Source organism: Hypoxylon trugodes, assembly GCF_022578975.1.
Source record: "Hypoxylon trugodes strain CBS 135444 unplaced genomic scaffold F4822scaffold_3, whole genome shotgun sequence".
Classification (NCBI taxonomy): domain Eukaryota; kingdom Fungi; phylum Ascomycota; class Sordariomycetes; order Xylariales; family Hypoxylaceae; genus Hypoxylon; species Hypoxylon trugodes.
Genome location: NW_026250018.1, coordinates 3,186,632 through 3,204,173, shown reverse-complemented (window position 1 = coordinate 3,204,173; position 17,542 = coordinate 3,186,632). Strand labels below are relative to the sequence as shown.

The 17,542-nt window shown below is 46.9% G+C and overlaps 4 protein-coding genes across 4 annotated transcripts; 3 read left to right on the top strand and 1 right to left on the bottom strand.

Moving 5' to 3' along the window:
• Positions 1-2,837: 2,837 nt before the first annotated feature.
• Positions 2,838-6,245, top strand: F4822DRAFT_396667 (uncharacterized protein). The gene is made up of 2 exons (XM_051457546.1): positions 2,838-4,331; positions 4,395-6,245. Exons 1-2 carry the CDS (start codon positions 3,349-3,351, stop codon positions 5,932-5,934), a joined length of 2,523 nt encoding a protein of 840 aa, XP_051317189.1. The 5' UTR covers positions 2,838-3,348; the 3' UTR covers positions 5,935-6,245.
• A 295-nt stretch (positions 6,246-6,540) lies between these two features.
• Positions 6,541-12,286, bottom strand: F4822DRAFT_396663 (SAC3/GANP/Nin1/mts3/eIF-3 p25 family-domain-containing protein). The gene is made up of 2 exons (XM_051457545.1): positions 11,875-12,286; positions 6,541-11,647 (listed from the first exon to the last, which is right to left on the bottom strand). Exons 1-2 carry the CDS (start codon positions 11,936-11,938, stop codon positions 7,095-7,097), a joined length of 4,617 nt encoding a protein of 1,538 aa, XP_051317188.1. The 5' UTR covers positions 11,939-12,286; the 3' UTR covers positions 6,541-7,094.
• A 313-nt stretch (positions 12,287-12,599) lies between these two features.
• Positions 12,600-15,299, top strand: F4822DRAFT_396662 (uncharacterized protein). The gene has a single exon (XM_051457544.1). It carries the CDS (start codon positions 13,343-13,345, stop codon positions 14,651-14,653), a length of 1,311 nt encoding a protein of 436 aa, XP_051317187.1. The 5' UTR covers positions 12,600-13,342; the 3' UTR covers positions 14,654-15,299.
• A 235-nt stretch (positions 15,300-15,534) lies between these two features.
• F4822DRAFT_185167 (2-nitropropane dioxygenase-like protein) lies at positions 15,535-17,146 on the top strand. Its single transcript, XM_051453463.1, has 4 exons — positions 15,535-15,594; positions 15,732-15,805; positions 15,863-17,006; positions 17,039-17,146. Exon 3 carries the CDS (start codon positions 15,879-15,881, stop codon positions 16,956-16,958), a length of 1,080 nt encoding a protein of 359 aa, XP_051317186.1. The 5' UTR covers positions 15,535-15,594; positions 15,732-15,805; positions 15,863-15,878; the 3' UTR covers positions 16,959-17,006; positions 17,039-17,146.
• The last annotated feature ends 396 nt before the right edge of the window (positions 17,147-17,542 follow it).

Here is a 17,542-nt window from a genome sequence, read left to right as displayed (position 1 = left end):
AGCGAATCCCGAAGTGTCCTTAGGCATTATGCTTATGTGTTAATCTAGTTGTCGGGGGCTGCTAGCAGTGGACATTTCCTCTAGCATTTGGCAGAAAAAGATCCCCATTGCGATGGAGAGAAACTGTATTTTAGTTGAAAGCTTTAGATTTAACGCGCCCAATCTCTAATTTCGATGTATCGCTGGATTTGACGTGTTATATTTCTCAAGGATGGACAACCTTGAAATAAGCAAGAAAGCATAACATGCTCATTATTACGAGAGCCGCAGATTCTCAGGGGGGTTACCAAGCTCAGGGGGGCGATCCAGATTGCCGGTACGGCGATTGTCATACATCGCTGCAGGCATAGCCACTTGGAATCCTACGGGACGCTGTTGTACGCGTACAATTAGGGAATTAATTCTCTAGATCTTGGAAATATAATCTATGATGTCTGTGATCAAAAGCACCGAGATATTTAGGCATACATGTGCGCCCGATGTATGCAATTTTGAACTGTTGTGCGATGAATTTGGGTACACCATACGATGTGGAATTGAGATTTATTAGGGGTTGTAAGACCTAATGAGAAACTTTTAGTGGGTAGGCAATATCTAAACAGGCTGTAAGGCTACACCTACAGCGTATACATTAGGTACCAGATAGACAGTAATTGAAGGTACTAAATGTAATAGCAATTGGTCAGTATTTCGAATATTTACTATAATGCTCCAAAGTGACGTCGATTTCCTTGAACCTGCGCTGTTCTTTTGGTAGTATCAACGGACGTGCGAAAAAAAAAAAGATCATAGCGTCCAATGACGATGTTCATCACGGATGCTGCGGGTGAAGATTTATTTCCATGGTTCGCGAGAGTGTCCACTGCAACGTGTCAGATCTTATCCCCAGAAGAGCCGAAAAACCACTGGCTGTAAATGACGACAGAGGACCCGGTTGTTTTTTATCCTGCAGCTTGTGTCCCACCAAAAGCGAGAAGCGGTCTTTTTGGGAAGATCTCTACTAAGACTTTTGTCAGAACCGATCTGGGGCTACGATAGATCGCGGGGTCGGTTTGGTAGGCCGGTATGGAGCAGTGTAAGCAGAAAGTCCCGAGGCTTGAAAAGAGGAGTTTGTCCTTTTTTTGTTACTTTATCAGGGTTCTCTTTTAATGTGAAGGAGATAATACAATATTCTGCACTCAGCCCACACGGGTAAGACATTGACGTCAGAGGGTGTACAAGAGTAATAAAATAGGGGTATGCTCGTGTGTTGCTGCGCAATGGATCACCTTCGACTATGCTTGATGGCGTAGTTGGCGTTGATGGTGGAAATTGAATGGCTGTATATTTTTATGTGATTTCTTCGTATATACCCAAGAAGGTATATTGGATGGTCCCAAGTAGCCATCTACTTAATCTTATAAATGCCTCGTTGCTCTAAAGGGTGACAATAAACGTCTAATTCAACGCCAAAGCAAGATTTCGTCCTTTTCGTGCCGTATCTTGCAGCTGCGTCACGTCGATCGTCTCGCTGGATTAAGACATGTATGGTTGGTATAGTGAACGGTGATTCTAGCTGCACATGTCATATCGTGCGATGCGACCATTTTTCTCTTCTCTAGCCCCCTTTAACTGAGAGACTTGTTTGGTTGAGGCTCTATCGGCGGGATGGCCTTTTCAGTGGCTTGCTTTAGGCCTGCATTTGTCTCGTTTAGGTAGCTTGGCTAATAACTGATCTAACCAATTAGCTCTCGTCTAATGATGTAAAACACGAATTAAAATAGGATCCGAGGCATGTTCCCGCTTGTCCGTTCCTCCCTTCCCACTCCCGGCAAGAATTAACAAGTTCAGGGCTGCTAGAGCAGAGCCCCACCGCCCCTGCATTGATAGATATCGTTGGTGTGTGCTGGATGCTGATACAGTATGGCTAATTCCGTCTTATATACTGTATAAATTAAAACGAAACGAGATGTACTGACATGTGATATTATTAAGGGGGAACATAATGCTTTTGGAATCTATCTTTATTAACTACCTAGGTAGCCAGACATTTATAAAATATTCCAAATTTAGACTTAATTATTTAGTTTTAACAATGCATCACTTTATAAAATCCTCATACGATTCTTATCAATTCACGGCAGAGTCAAGCTTTATGACGACATTGTAGCGGAGAGAATGGAGTTTTGAGTTCGCAAGCTCCGTCGGTTGTAGTGGAGGAGCTAGTAATTAATGACCTACATAGTGCTGATGGGTGGTACCTAGGTAGTGTGGGGGGTATTCGCGCATTGAATACAGCACTGTTAGACACCTAATTGTATGGGCCACCATCCCAATCTTTAATCTCGACTGTTAGTTTTAGATCTCTTATAGTAGCCTATCAAACAATCAAGATTTAAACAAACAGTTAAGACAAAAGTCTATAAATAGATTATAGATAGGATTAGGAAATTACTCTTTATCAGAATTGCCCAAGTAACTAACCAAAGAGTGAATTCGATGCCTTTTCAATCTATTTTGTACCTCCAAATACACGCGTACAGTCCACTTAATTGATGCGGTGACTGTGGACTTTTCTTATCATCGTGCGGTCACAGTGTTTTTTTTTTTTCTCCAGCTGAGCAAGTTGGAGAAGGTGTTACGGGAGGGTACCCCCACTCAAATTTAGTGAGGAGTGGCCACTAGTGTAGTGAGTTGCCGGCGCCCCTTGTGGCCAAGATAGGCCTAAGAAGTGCCTAAGCAGCTAAGGAAGTGGAAGAGGATCCCCTATCAAAATTTGGACAAAGCTAAAGCAGGACTAAAGGCACTAAGTGGGCCTTGGCCTCGCGTCATGTTTAAATCTTGAATGCATCGAAGATCTTCTCCTGAAAAATCTCCAGCTTCGGTTCAACATCTTCCACGAGTTTCCCGGTAGTCACGGTAGTATACATTCGCTTTTCCAACCACCAATTCACATTCATTTTTTCTCTTTTTTCCTCTGACCGCCTACCCAAAGTTTTATTACAGATCTTCAAGCAAGCTTCCCCGACTTTGATCCAGTTTATAGGTAACTTAGGATCGTCGAAAACAGCTCCAGATCTAGACCACTTCATTGTGTGTTCTATAACTTTCTACCCACCACATTCACACATTCACCTCGCCAGTATCTCACAATTTTTACAACAGAGGTGTTCAAGGGAACTGACTCGACATTCGTTACTTTTATTTTACGACCTATACTGTCGTTGATTAACTTACCTACGTAATCTCTATAATCCATTACAACAATTAACAGTAATCGTTTTTCGATTGCTAGGAGTCCGAGCACTACATTTAGAATCATTTGCCCATTTAATTGAATAGACACTAGTCAGCGGAATCTTATTCGATATGCCTCCTAATGGGAATGGCCACCCCGAATTTGACGAAAAGGGTTCACCCACGTTAACCCACGCCCCGACCGTTTCAGATACTGCCGGCGACTCTGAAAAGTACAATGAGAGATACCACGCAGACCGACCTCAACATCTTCAAGTTCCCGGCGAGCCACACCGAACACACACAGACCATGGATACCTATCGGAGGTCGAGTCTAGGGACCAAGCTACTCGACTGGTTGATGATCTTACCTTGTTACAGGCCGAGCAAGCAGTTAGCAATCGAGAATCCATCGAACTTCGTCGTGCTCACTCCAAATCCCGCAGCCATGAACCGGTCAAGGAGGATGTGTTTAACCAACCAGCTCAGGCCCCTACTATCGGGTTGACGCCAGAGCCTCCTAATCATCTGAACAAAGTATTCCGAGGAATTAAGGGTTTGCCTCGGATGGTTCGATACTTTTTGTATTGTCTACCCGCCACTGCTATCTTGTTAATTCCTATATTGCTTGGAAAGTTCCTTCCTCAGGATCAACAAGCTGTTATCGGTGGTCCCGGTGGTGTTCAGTTGATGTGGTTTGGTATCTGGCTCGAAGTCGTTTGGTTATCTCTATGGGCTGCGAGAATAGCTACTGCCGTTATGCCGTTCCTTTTGGGTATCTTTGCTAAGATCCTGGGCTCAGGAAATCCTAAGAAGTGGAGAGGCGTTGGCCGACAGCTGGAGTTGCACACAGCCCTATTCCTTTGGATGCTTGCTGTACTAATCTCATATTTCCCCATCTTGAACAACCACAAGATTCCAGCCAAGGTGCCGGACGAAGCCGATACTCAATATCCAGATATTAACTGGATCAATGTTGTCAACAAGATTATTGTCGCGCTTTTTGTGCTCGCAATTTTAAACTGGGTCGAGAAGATTATAATGCAATGGATCGCCGAGTCTTTCCACTTGCGAACATATTCGTCACGCATTGAAACGAATAAGCAATGCATCGCGTAAGTTAAACTTGATTTGGTGAATTTATACATAAATCAATGTCGCTAACCGATGAAAAATAGATACCTTGTTCATCTCTATGAACACTCTAAGGATAAGCTGGTTCCGGAAACATCGGTTATGACTGGTCAGGGTCAGGACTCCGGTACTAGAACGCCCCTAGCCATGTTTTCGGACAATGCTCGAGACACAATGGCCAAAGTCGGTGATATTGCAAATCGCGTGGCTGGCGATTTTACTGGACGTGAAGTTAGGAACCGAAATCACCCGCGAAAGGTCGTCTCCGAACTACTCCGTAATACCAATTCTGCCCAGGTACTCGCTAGACGTCTATTCCGCACTTTTGCGCAACCCGGTGCCGAAGTTTTAATGCCACAAGACTTGAGCCCGGCTTTTCCCACTAAAGAAGACGCCGATGCAGCATTCTTCGTTTTCGACCGCGACTTGAATGGAGATGTATCGATGGATGAACTCGAAGCTTTCTGTGACGAGGTTCATCGCGAAAAGAAGGCGATCGCAGCCTCACTGAAAGATCTAGACTCAGTTATTACGAAACTAGATCGAGTTCTCTTTTTTATCATCTTCATTATCGCCGTTATCGTGTTCATCTCAATCATATCCGCCTCTACCGCAGCCGCTTTAGCTTCTGCGGGAACGGCGGTTTTGGGTCTCGCGTGGGTTCTTCAGGCTACCGCTCAGGAATTCCTTCAATCGATCATCTTTGTTTTTGTGAAGCATCCGTTTGATGTCGGTGACCGAGTCACGATTTACGGCAACACTGGATCCCTAATGAGAGGTGACGACTACTATGTTACTGAAATCTCACTTCTATACACCGAATTCAAGAAGATGGAAGGTCACATTGTCCAAGCTCCCAACTCGCTACTGAATACGCTGTTCATTCTGAATCATCGTCGCAGTGGCCAATTGGCAGATGTATTTGAACTCCGAATGAAGTATGGCACACCACCAAGTGTTATCAAAGAACTCGAGGCTCGTATGACGGAATATGTTCTAGACAACAAGCGCGACTTTACTAGCAAGATCATTACGGAACTTCGAAGTTTCGAGGATGCGTACTGTATGACGGTCAATTTCATTTGCTTTCACAAGACAAGCTTCCAGAACGAACTACTCCGTCTCATTCGCCACAACAAGTTCGCTATCGAGTTGATGAACCAAATGGTTGCCTTAGGTATCGAGCAGCCCCGCCGACAATACCAGATTTCCGGTCAGGACTGGCCCGTTTTCCAGGCTAACGTTCAGCCGCCATCTTACGAGGAGCGACAACAGAGTGTGGATCCTTCTTTGCTAACTGCGACCCGTCGGCGTGCGAATTCCCACGCCCACGATACTACAGGTGACGTCTTCCAGGACGTTTTCGTCGCACGCAAGGCCAGCGATTCTATAACCCAACGTCCTCCTAGAATAAACGAGGAGCTGGCCGATTTGGATAGTGTGGCAGTCGGTAGCAGTTCGCAGTTGGATAAGGTCCCTTCTAATGGAAGCGGCGGCCGCAGCAGCCATAGGAATTTGTTCGGTCGCTCTATGACACTAAGGAGAAGTGCTGATCGATCGGAACGAGATAGGGATATCGTTTAATCCAAAACGACCAGCGTTTTTTTTTCTCTTTCATTTCTGAAAAACCAAGGCAGGGGAGCAAGGATAGGGGGAGAGGCGGAGCGTAATATTTTATGATTCACGGCAGCACACGTACACATTTACACGAACATACACAGGCGAACATTCACGCAAACATACATACACACGCCCTTCATTTTGAGATAGACTGGAATCGAGGTTAGGTATAGACTGGTCATATACCCATAGGCTTCACTTTTTAGAGGGATGGTAGCCAGCTAGGAAAGGCAGGCGGTTACGTAGCGTCTGGTAATTGATTAATGCTTTCTGGATATGACTAAGATGTTTGTAATGTGATTTGCTTTTTGAGCTATGAAAAGATTGATGAATAAGTTGATGAGTAAGTGTGTTAGTAAGCTCTCTATGTTGCACGATGACTTACTTATAAGTTAGTCATGAGTTAGTCATATATGAGTAAGCAAATTGAGGTTATCGTGGAGTATCACGATGTGGTGAATAACAATAACAGGAGGTCGCTATTACACTCTAAGTGTTCTGGGAGAGAATGGAATTTACACAATTTGCTGTTAAGCGATGCTTGATTTAATAGTAATTATAGCAAATCGACTTCTCATTCCCCAACATCATCCATGGTCAATAAAACTACAGCTTAGTAATACACGATGTTTGTACAACCATATTAATAAGTCATCAATAGTCATGTATCGATTATATAAGCACCTAGTACGGTATCATGCCATCTATTCCTTTGATCATTCCGAATCATTGATTGATTTGATTGTAGCCTGCGTTATCTACCAGCCAGCCAGTTTTCCCAGCCAAAGTTCCCCTTTCTATGCAATGTGTCGGACGGGAGCGGGTATCGAGTAAAAAAAAATTATAAAAACAAGAACAAGAATTTGCAAAAGCAAAAAATATGCCATCGGCTCCTGAATTTCTGGACCAAAAGTTTGCGATTAAAAGAACATGAGTGATTCGCCGTCCAGCTTTCCGATCCGTTGCAAATGGTGATTGCTTCCCTAACGCCGTGTGCCATGCATGCATATAAACATTTCGGTGTGATTTCCTACACATCGTTTCCCTTCCTCAATTCACCTCCAATTCATGACGACCCTAATCATATTTTCCAAGTGCATTTCCCCTTAGAAGACCATCCTCGTCTAGGGGGAGATCTGTTCCTTGGGCGTCGCGTTCCTGATACTGCATACCCTGCTTTCTACCTGACTTAGAAGACTCGCAATATCAGCCAGGTGTTTTCCGGCATCTGTGACAGTCTGGCTATCACTTTCTACACTCCTAGCTCGTTTGCTTCGGGTATGCAATTTGTTTCCATTCGGGATAACATCCTCCTCATCTGCCTGTCGCTTTCGCTTCTGACTTCCACCACCTGAAGGCGAGCTGCTAGCTGGGTTTGATTGAAATATGTTCGGCTGGTCGAGAGGGCTGCCCGGCAGCGACGGTGACGATCCGTTAAGGACGGCAGAATCGGTAGTCGGTAATCCGTAACTTCCGAATCCGGGGATTTGTTTCTCGCCTTCCAGTAATGGAAGAGCCACCGACTCGTGTAAGTATTGCCCATTTGGCATTTGCACAAGGCCGTTAGCCCTGAGACGCCAGTGTGGGTTTCTAACTCTCGTTCGGGGCTTAGATACTCGTCCGGTATTATAACCGAGGCTAGAACGATAACTTGAGCTAAAGGTTGATTCGCGTAAACTTCCAGTCGACATGGACATGGTGTCTCTTCCACTACCGCAATGACTCGCCCGAAGCATTGCTGTTTTAGATCCTTCCTTGTAGTTTCTTGGTTCGGGTAATGCTTTGAGCGGACGGAGTCCACGCTCAGTACGACGGTGATTCTCAACCCGTAGTCGCTTTTTCTTTTCAAAAATTACGTCCTTCTCGTTCTCGACCTGCTCCATAGCAGCGTACCTAGCAGCAGCCTTCTCATCTTGAACCCCTCGGAAGATGCCAGTAGCAAGTAAGGCGTCCTCGATGTTCTGTGCACTCATCCCAGAGTTCGATATTCCAGAACCCTGTATGGACAATACTGCTTCAGGGTTCTGCATTGACTCGAGTCTTGCTCCGGCAGATCTTCTCAGTAGGGCGGCTTCGTTCGCAATGTGGTGGCTTCTTTCCACCATGGAATCCCTCACCTCTTTAATAATTTGTTCATGGCTCTTTTTGGCTTCGCGTTCGCGCTTTGCCACGTTTTCCGGCAAGTTCCATCGTCTTGCCTTTTCCTTCTCTTCCCTCAGGCGGTTGATACGTTGTCGCTTACGGAAGCCTTCATGCCAAATATAGAAGTATTTGACTTTGAGGCTGTAACCCCTGAACTTTTGTGCTTTGGCCAACTCCTTTTCCTCCTCTTTTCTTATAGCTTCTTCTTCCAGAGTAGTTTGGAATTCGTTCCAAACACCTTCGAGTATCTGCTCAAACACAGGGTTTTGAATGTGCGACTCCAATAAACCTTTATCACCACTGACAAACCAACGAGCAAAATTGCTCATAGCGTCATCTTGGACCGCTTCCTTGATAAATGCAGTGTTCGTAGATGTAACTTGCTGTGACGTCGCAGTTGGCCCTGCTGTTGTCGTCGCCTTGGGCGAATTGTCGGCCGACGCTGTGGCCAATAAGTTGGCAGTGGATGTTGACGATATTCCTGAAATTTGCTGCATCATGGAAGGTTGACTACTACTGACGGCCGGTGCTTGAGTTCCAAATACGCTCGACTGCTGGGCTTGTGTGAGTGTTGAGGGGGTAGTAGCAGTGGTAGTTATAGATTGGACTGTGCTAGTAGTAGGTTCAGATGAGTTAGAGGCCTTAGACGTTGACCCTAATGTTGGAGTGCCTGAGGGTTGAAACACTCCTTTGTTCAATGAATCCGATGCCTTGGGCGGGAACACTGACGGACTATCGGCGCTGGGCGAATTCGCTGGTGCTGCCGTATCAGTTTGATTCTTGTTAGGCAAATCGAAGAGATCTCGCGGAGTGGCATTGTTTGCAGTTGTTTGTCCCCCAGAAACATCGGCACCGAATCTAACCTTCTTAATGATAAATGATGCTGATTGTCCACTCGCATTATCAGCAGAATTTTGACCAGCCGCCCTATTGGCGTCGGTCTCTGCAGGAGGCTTAGAAGCACGAAAGAGGTCGCTGAAGGGGTTTGCAGATTTAGGAGCTGACGAAGCAGGAGATTTAGAGGTGTCATCGAAAGGCCCAGTTTTTGTGGCACCGCCAAACGAAGTACCCATTGTACTGGAGGGATTAGATGTGGACTGGGCTCCAAATCCTCCACTAGACGACGCAAAGACCGAAGAAGCGTATTGCTTCTGGGGGGCTTGCATCGGACTGGTGAAAGGGGAGCTGGTGGCTTTGATACCAGAACCTCCGGAAGGTTGTGACGGGGTCTGCGTGGTAGACTGTTGTTCTGTAGAAATAGATGTTACGCTAGAGAAGGACGTACTGCGGGATCTACCCTCGCTCTCATGAACTGACTGTTCACCATCCGGAACAGATGTCGTCGGTTTGGTAACAGCATGATTTCCAAGCATTGGGGGGAGTGGACGTGGACTGGCGGAGACTCCGGATTCGGTACTTCCCGACTCGCTTTGTTCTTCGTTGGCAAATTGACTCTCGTTATTATCGGCAGAGACGTTATTAGTGTCGCTGACAAACAAGCTTTCCTCATCTTCGTCCTCCCAAGTAATTTCGTCTCCTGCAGCTGGTTGCGTAACATTCTCGTCAAAGACGGTCGTATGAACAACTTCAGCGAAGGTGTGTCCTGAACGTTTACGTTCTACAATGTCTCCTGAAAAGGAGTGTGGAACCCTGGCGTCAATGTATCTAGTACTTTGATTGAGAATGAGATGCTTATCAGCGTCGTCAAAGTCGAAGCCGTGCTTCTTAAAAAACTCAACGGCTTCTTCCTCTGTATCAGTGTGGAGGTGTTTTTTTAGGATAGCGGGTGTCAAGTCCTTCGGACCGAATCGTGGCCGTGAAAATGATTTTTGAAATACTTTCAGTATTGCTTTACGCACGGCGTTGAAGTGTATTTCGGCGAAACAGGCCAAGGTATAAGAAACCGCCGGGTTAGCGACAATGTCGAAGAATACTGTGATAGCGTCAACAGCCATCTGACTGTTCGCATCAGGCATTAGAGGTCCTTGAATTCTTCGTATGTTCGAGATGCATTCCGATATGCATTTAGCGGATTTTATGTTCGGAGAATGCCCGAATCGTCGGTCAAAAGTGTCGATCATTTCCATGAGCCCTGGGTTAAAGGCATTGAATACTATAAAATAACCTCGAAATTCGTGCTCATTCTCGCATTCGATCCCATGCTCTTCGCAATCATCGTAGACTTCCATTAGGGAGATCAGGGTCTTGCCTAATTGCTCGACTTCCTGTTGCTCTGAGAAGTCCGTGGGGGTGAGACCATCCTGAGAGAGGAGATGAAGTGATGTAACGTGAAAACGAGCGATCGTCTCGAGACAGTAGATTTGATCCTTCGTCTCAGCAGGCGTCATGGCGTACTTCTGGAAAGAGAAGTCTATTCTGATTGCTCGCGTGCGGTCCCAGAGGAAACTGTGTTTTAGGGGTAACAAGTCGTCTGACGAAATCAAGTCGATTAAGTAACGCAATGTTCGGCGTAGCGCGCGGACAGATCGGACGTCCATAGGGAGGGGTGCATCTTGTCCTGCAGCTGAGCGAGCAAGTCGTTTGACCATAAGGTCGGGCATAGGGACCAGGTCGCCATTCTCGTCAGTGTCCTTCTCCGGCCCTTTGATATCGTGCTCAACAATACGAGTGATTTTTTCCCACTCAGGGCACATATCTTCACAAATACCCTTAAAAACGAGCGCCTCATCCAGTCTTCGCTTCTTATCAGGGTCGTCGATCAGACCTGCTCGCATAAGTGACTTCCTCGCCTTCTCTCGGTATGCTTTGTGAGCTTCACGGAGGCGTTCTACAGCCTGGCGTTGCGTGAAGCTTCCCGGATTCTGCGGCCATCGAGGAGGCTTGATATTATCCTTCGCTAATTGATCTGTAATCTTCTTGGCGAATTCGTCGGGATCCGCTCTAGTTCTGGGGATCTCCGTTCCTCTGTCGTTTGTAGAGGCAATCCGCTTATCATTCCTAGTTGAGGGTCGGTCGCGACTAGAAGCAAGTTCTGAATCAGGTGTCTTTCGTGAAAACTTATTCTTCCCCTGGGAATCAATCTCGTTCTTTCTCTTCCCATTATGCTGAAACTTAGAGGCATTTGACCTAGCCTCTGCTGGTTCTGGGACTTTCTGCGACGTCTGCTTCGGCCATGCTGGTTGAACATACTCGGCAATCTTTCGCTTGTTCTCGGAGCCTAGTGTGGGTGTTGTCCCGGGCTTTGTAGTAAATGACGAGGGTCGTTGTGATAGAGCGTTTGATGTCGAGGTGTTATTATTGGGAGCATAACTAGGCTTACCAAATGAACTCGACTTCGGGGCTGAATTCGATCCTGAATTCGATGGTTGACCAAAGGGAGATGCGGATCGATTCTGGCCCGAAGGTGCTTGCGCGAAAGGGTTTGCGGGAAGCGGTTTCTGCAAGAATGGATTAGGCGTAGGACCCGTTCCATTAGATTGCTTTTGCAAGAACGGATTTGCTTGGGCTAGAGGTTGGGATTGAAGGCTCGCAAATGGGTTCTTTAAATGTTGAGAAGTTGCCGGCTGGGCAAAGGCTATAATGGAAGAGATAGAGTCAGTGGTTTTCAGACATCCTCGCACCACCCCCAACACCCATCTATCTCATCGTGTTTCTGCGCATCGATGACATGCTTCGTTGCCCGTTTAATCGGTTCGTCGAGTCGAATATAGGTTAGGATTCGATGGCGCCGAAGGGTCGGTAGATCGGTAGCGGCAAACACTATAGCAATTGTTTTGGGAAGGGAAAGTCATTTTAACTTACGGTTGGTAGGAGGGTTCGGCGCGCCGCCGGCTCCCCAGCCACCCTGGCTCTCGGAATTAAGCATTGCGCTTTATCGTGACATCTGAGTTGTTGAATGTCATGGATAAGGTGAAGATACCGTGGTTGAATTAAATGTGCTGGATGAAGATGTGTCGGAGGGGGAAGTCGAATATGGGTAAAAATGCACACAAAGAAGGTCGTCCTCGAAAATCCAATATTGATGAAAAGCGCGAACAAAGGACGTGTACAAATTGGCGATAACACGTAAAACTTCGATCAATTCCGAGTGATTTGTGTACCGATCAAATAAATTGAGGTTGTGGAGTGGTAGAAGATGTGACGAAGAATTGATGTTTGGGTTTATTGAAGAGTCGGACTGAAGGGTTGGTAATTGACGGAATTGATCGTGTTGCGATTTCAGCGGATAGAACAAACTTGGAGTCGCATGCGGAAGCTACCCAGTAATGATTCATTACTGCCTGACTTGACCGCCTAAATTTCACCCGTAAATGGTTTAGTACGTAAGATACATAGGTACATGATCCCAGTGCTCTTGCAGACTCTGGTAACTCAGCGGCTTCAACCCCTTCTGTGAATTGAAATTACAGCCCCTGGAGCGCTAAGGAAACTCTGTTTTCTAGAGCACCCCGCAGTACCTAGCCAGGCTTAAATCCTTAGGTGCTTAGGTGCACATGTGCCCTCCTTAGCAGCTTCCTAGGTAGGCACTTGTAGCTGGAGATTTGGATTTATACTTAAGAAAATGAGGTCATTTCAACTTAACCATTTATAATAGGTACCGTATAGACCATGTTACGGCTGTATTTTTAGCTGCTTATAACCGGCATTGAATTTTGGATGCGACAAAACTGAGAGAAGACAGCCCGAACAGGCAAATAAGGAAGTTTATGTAGGAACGGGTCGGGGCCAACGCAACTTTATTCATAAATCTTCATGCAATCCTGTTCTTAATTGGCACTTATCCCTATCCCTTCATGAACTCAAACTTAACCCCCTGATATCGCGCGAAGTCTTTCTGTTTTTATTCAAGGGTCTACGTAGTTTACGTAGTATGGAAACTTCAATCTCACCTGCATCAACCCATAATCTACCCTTCCACCCAACCCTCACAATTGGCAGTTCATTAGTCGCTTAGTATTTTGGCACTCTCCCTCTTCCATCGCCAAATGGGCGACAATTCCCTCAACGTCGCATTCCATCGTGTAATTCCTAGCGATTGATACAACAAACGAAAACGAACAGATAATTAATTAGATCGGATGTCCGGCACACGAGCCTCGCTTTACGCCTACTCAGCTGCTACATAGCCCCACCCGCCTTATTGTGTCATTATTCTCCGAATAGCCAATCGCCCGAAAAACAAAGAACGACAACTATCGAAGTCTCCGTAACCTCTATCCTAGCAAATCATTCGCATACAAAAGCAAAGCCTGTAGGAATCCGACGAACAATGGCATTTCTCGAAGATCCTCGCCTACGACAGCGATGGAACCAAATCTCACATACTACCGAAACAGTTACTGAAAATGCAGCTGCTGGTATATGGAGTTTCGGACATACCTACGTCACGCCCTGTCTCTCGTCCATTACCTCGACATTCGACAGTTGTACGTCCGTTTGCCTAGGCGACCGCGAAGAACGAGCGCGACGAGCGAGAGAACGCCAACGGGCGCAAGGAAGAGCCGAATACAGTTTTGACTTCTACGACGATTGGGATGAGGAATTAGGAGGCGGAGACGATGGAGGAGGCCTACTCGGAGGCTGGCGAAGCGAAGATTGGGATCGCTTACTCGCAGGTACGAGGAGAAGACGAGACGGAGGAGAGGTTCAAGAACAACCAAGGAGAAAGCGTGGAATGAGTTATGGGACACGGAAGAGGCCTAGTACCCAAGAAGACCCGACCATTATCCCAAGCACCGCGCCCTTAGGATTCTTAAGTCGTCTTCCGTTCAAAATTGGGGGAACCCTGAGATACAAACCTAGTGCGGCGAATCTACAGGAACACCCCGGAGCGTCGAGGACAACGCTTGACGGAGAACGTCAGCCATTATTAGGAGGTAGTGAGACCACACCAATTCCACACGGAGCACCGCGACATAGTAGGACACGAAGCGGAACAGTAGGTAGTGGGGATACAAGTGATTCGTACAGGTCAAGAGGTGATCTCTTCCCAAGTGACGAGGAAGGAGAAGAGGACGCGGTACCATTAGACGACGAATTCACTATTGCGCTTGATCATGTAGATGATCGTTCGAGCAATAAGACGAAGAGTAGCAAAGGGAAGCGCATCGCAGATCGTAAGCTACCAAGGAGTGTCTCGAGGACGACGATCGATTCGACAAGACCTTCCCTACGGCACAGTCTCGGCTCAGGGTCTATTCCACCAGAGAGCCCGGCGCTAGTTTCGGAGCCATCTTTAGAGGATCTACGACAAGAAGAGGAACGGCTGGAAAGGGAGGAGGACGAGGTGCTGGAGAAAAAGAGGCAAGCAGCCGCAGAACTAGCGCTCCGGCGTGGATTAAGTCGCGAGAATCTTCGGATCGAGTCTGTCCCTGAAGTGAAATCAGAAATCCTCAGGGTAGAAAAAGTACCCATGCCAGAACAGGCCATTCTAGATGAAGATACAGACGAAGAAGGTGGTACTAAGATTAGATCCACAGAAGAGCACCCGCAACAGACAATATCAACTCCGACCACCTCTACGCCGAAGGATCCCTCACAAGGTGGCTTTGTCCCTGCACGACTGCCATATTTCCGATAATGGCGAGGGCGCATATCACGAAGTTACGATTCAATCCGAACTAATTAATTAGTTTGCTACGGTTTGCATATTCTGCTCGCGCGTTTTGGTGCCGACCCTATGGGGTTTAATGGGATCAAGAACATGGGCTCGTAACAAGGACGCTCCACGGCATCCTTGATGTATCATGATACTATGCTTCTATTTGCGATTCAACAGCATATGGAGGAAGCGAGTGGCGTTCATGATGCAAACCACTGCTGGTTACAAAATAGTAGCCAAGCTATACTACTAAGTGTGCATTAAAGCGTGTACTTTATAGATCCAGGAAGACTACTGGAGATAACAGGTTAAGAAAGCAAGAACGGAGATTTCATATAGAGAGCATTCGAAGATTCAAAGGCATCATTGATTTTGGATAGGCGGGCTAGGGTTAATGGGATTGATGTATTATATTGCTATAGGAGTTCGAGCTTGGCAGCATCGGATAATACCCAGAATTTGGACATACAGTACCTATTCAAGACGCTACCAATAGTATAGAGGCTATTGGTTTTCAAGATGGGAAAGCATGACGCCAATTGTGAAGATCATCAAATCCGCTGTAGCTCCAATTCATAACGAGAGCCGGATGCCGAGTATAGTTACAATCTTGCCCCTTCCCTCCATAAACCAATGCTCAAAATGGATATGCCTCGGTAACTCTCCGCCATACCCCAGGTTTATATCCCCTACCCCACCTGAGCTTTAGCTCCCGAGAATGAACAAACGTTCGATACGATGGGACCAACCATTTCATTTCAATACAACTAGCTGACTTAACTATACCAAATCGTACAAGAAACCAATTGTTGCCCTCAATTTCATCTTTCCCTCGCAGTTCAATTACTTACAGATGAGAGTTAGCTGAAATCTCGGATTCGGATTCGGTTACACCAAAGGGAGACCACTGGATATACTGGGTATTTAATATACAGGGTCCTTCCCTAGGCGCGAACTAGTTCCTCGCGACTCCACCATCCATCGTTCTATCGTCGGCTGAGCTATTGCTCTTATAGCCTATCATCAGCTTACTTGATTACTTACCTTTGATTTATAGGATATACTTCTATATAAACCTACCTGTTCTTACGAAACTTACTCTTTAATCGGCGACCTTATCCCCAGCACTAGGTATATACACTATCTACGTAGACTCACCTAGGTACCTACCAATTCAGATATACCCAGAACTACAACCGCCACCATGTCTCCCCAACCCCAACGCGGACCCATAACCACCCCCCTAACCTCCCTCCTCGGTATCCAACACCCAATCCTGCTCGCCGGAATGGCCCGCGTATCCGGCGGTGCCCTCGCAGCCGCCGTATCCAACGCGGGCGGCCTCGGCGTAATCGGAGGCTTCCAATACACACCCGCACAACTCCGTTCCATAATCGCCGATCTAAAATCCTCCCTCCGCTCCCCAGACCTACCCTTCGGCATCGACCTAGCACTCCCCCAAATCGGCGGCACCGCCAGAAAAACAAACCACGACTACACGGGGGGTAAACTCGACGAACTCATAGACATCACGATCGAATCCGGGGCGCGGTTATTCGTTAGTGCAGTCGGAGTACCGCCGAAGCGGATCATAGATAAATTACACAAAGCAGGGATTCTGGTAATGAATATGGTCGGGCATCCAAGGCACGCGGTAAAAGCGCTCGAGTTAGGCGTTGATATGGTATGTGCGCAGGGCGGCGAGGGAGGGGGTCATACGGGTGATATAGCGGCTTCGATACTCATCCCCGCCGTCGTGGACGTAGCAAGGAAATACAAACCCCCGATGCTAAACGGACAGACCGCTATCGTGGTAGCTGCGGGTGGTATTAACGACGGGCGATCGTTAGCCGCGGCTCTTATGCAAGGGGCGGCTGGAGTTTGGGTTGGCACGAGGTTCGTGGCTAGTGTGGAGGCGAATGGGAGTGAGGAGCATAAACAGAGTGTTGTGTCTGCGACGTATGAGGATACGCAGAGGACGCTTGTGCTTACGGGGCGGCCGTTGCGGATGCGGATTAATGGGTATATTGAGAAGTGGCATAAGCAGCCGGATAAGATTAAGGAGTTATGCGATAAGGGGATTGTGCCGATTGAGCATGATCTTGAGAATGAGGTTGAGGATATTGATGCCCCGCATATCATGGGTCAGGTCGCGGGTTCGATTACTGAAGTCCAACCTGCGGCCGAGATTGTGCAGGAGATGGTACAGGGTGCCGTGGATATGTTGAAGTTGGGAGGATCGTATCTCGGCGCCGGGGACGGTGATGTTAGGAGTAAACTTTAGGTAGTGAGGTGAGACGAGATATGAGGGCGTTCGGGAGTTTGGTTTGGTGTTGGGGCGGAAGGATGGGAGATACTTCCGAGTGTTGCACAATGATTATGGGACGAGACGATGGAGGGAGGAATTCAGGATTTGTATACATATACCTATCTGTCCGTGCCTCTGTAGTACATGATTCGGAGATCAGACCGGAACGGTTGCCGGTTGCCGGTTTTTTCACCGATGGCTGAGGACATGTAATCCTCCTATGTACCTCCTTCCATATACAGGACAAGACAGGAGGGAGTAGGACGAGATGTGGTGTTACGAAGCGTAACGAATATATTTGACTGCTTATTCACCTACCACTAGCCACTCAGCCTACCTATTATATTGAATCCTCTCTGTCCTAGCCAAGACGCAGGTCTGCAAAAAAGAGGCACTGGTTGAAGCAGGCAAGGAGAGCCGAAAGGATCGGTTCCGAAAAATCCCACCGGGACGGGGCCGAAAATCAGGAAATCATGAGATGTCTTCACACATTGAAAAGGGGCGGTGTGAGATCGAAACATTTATCAAAGTAAAGAAGTATAGTATAGTAAATTCAAGGA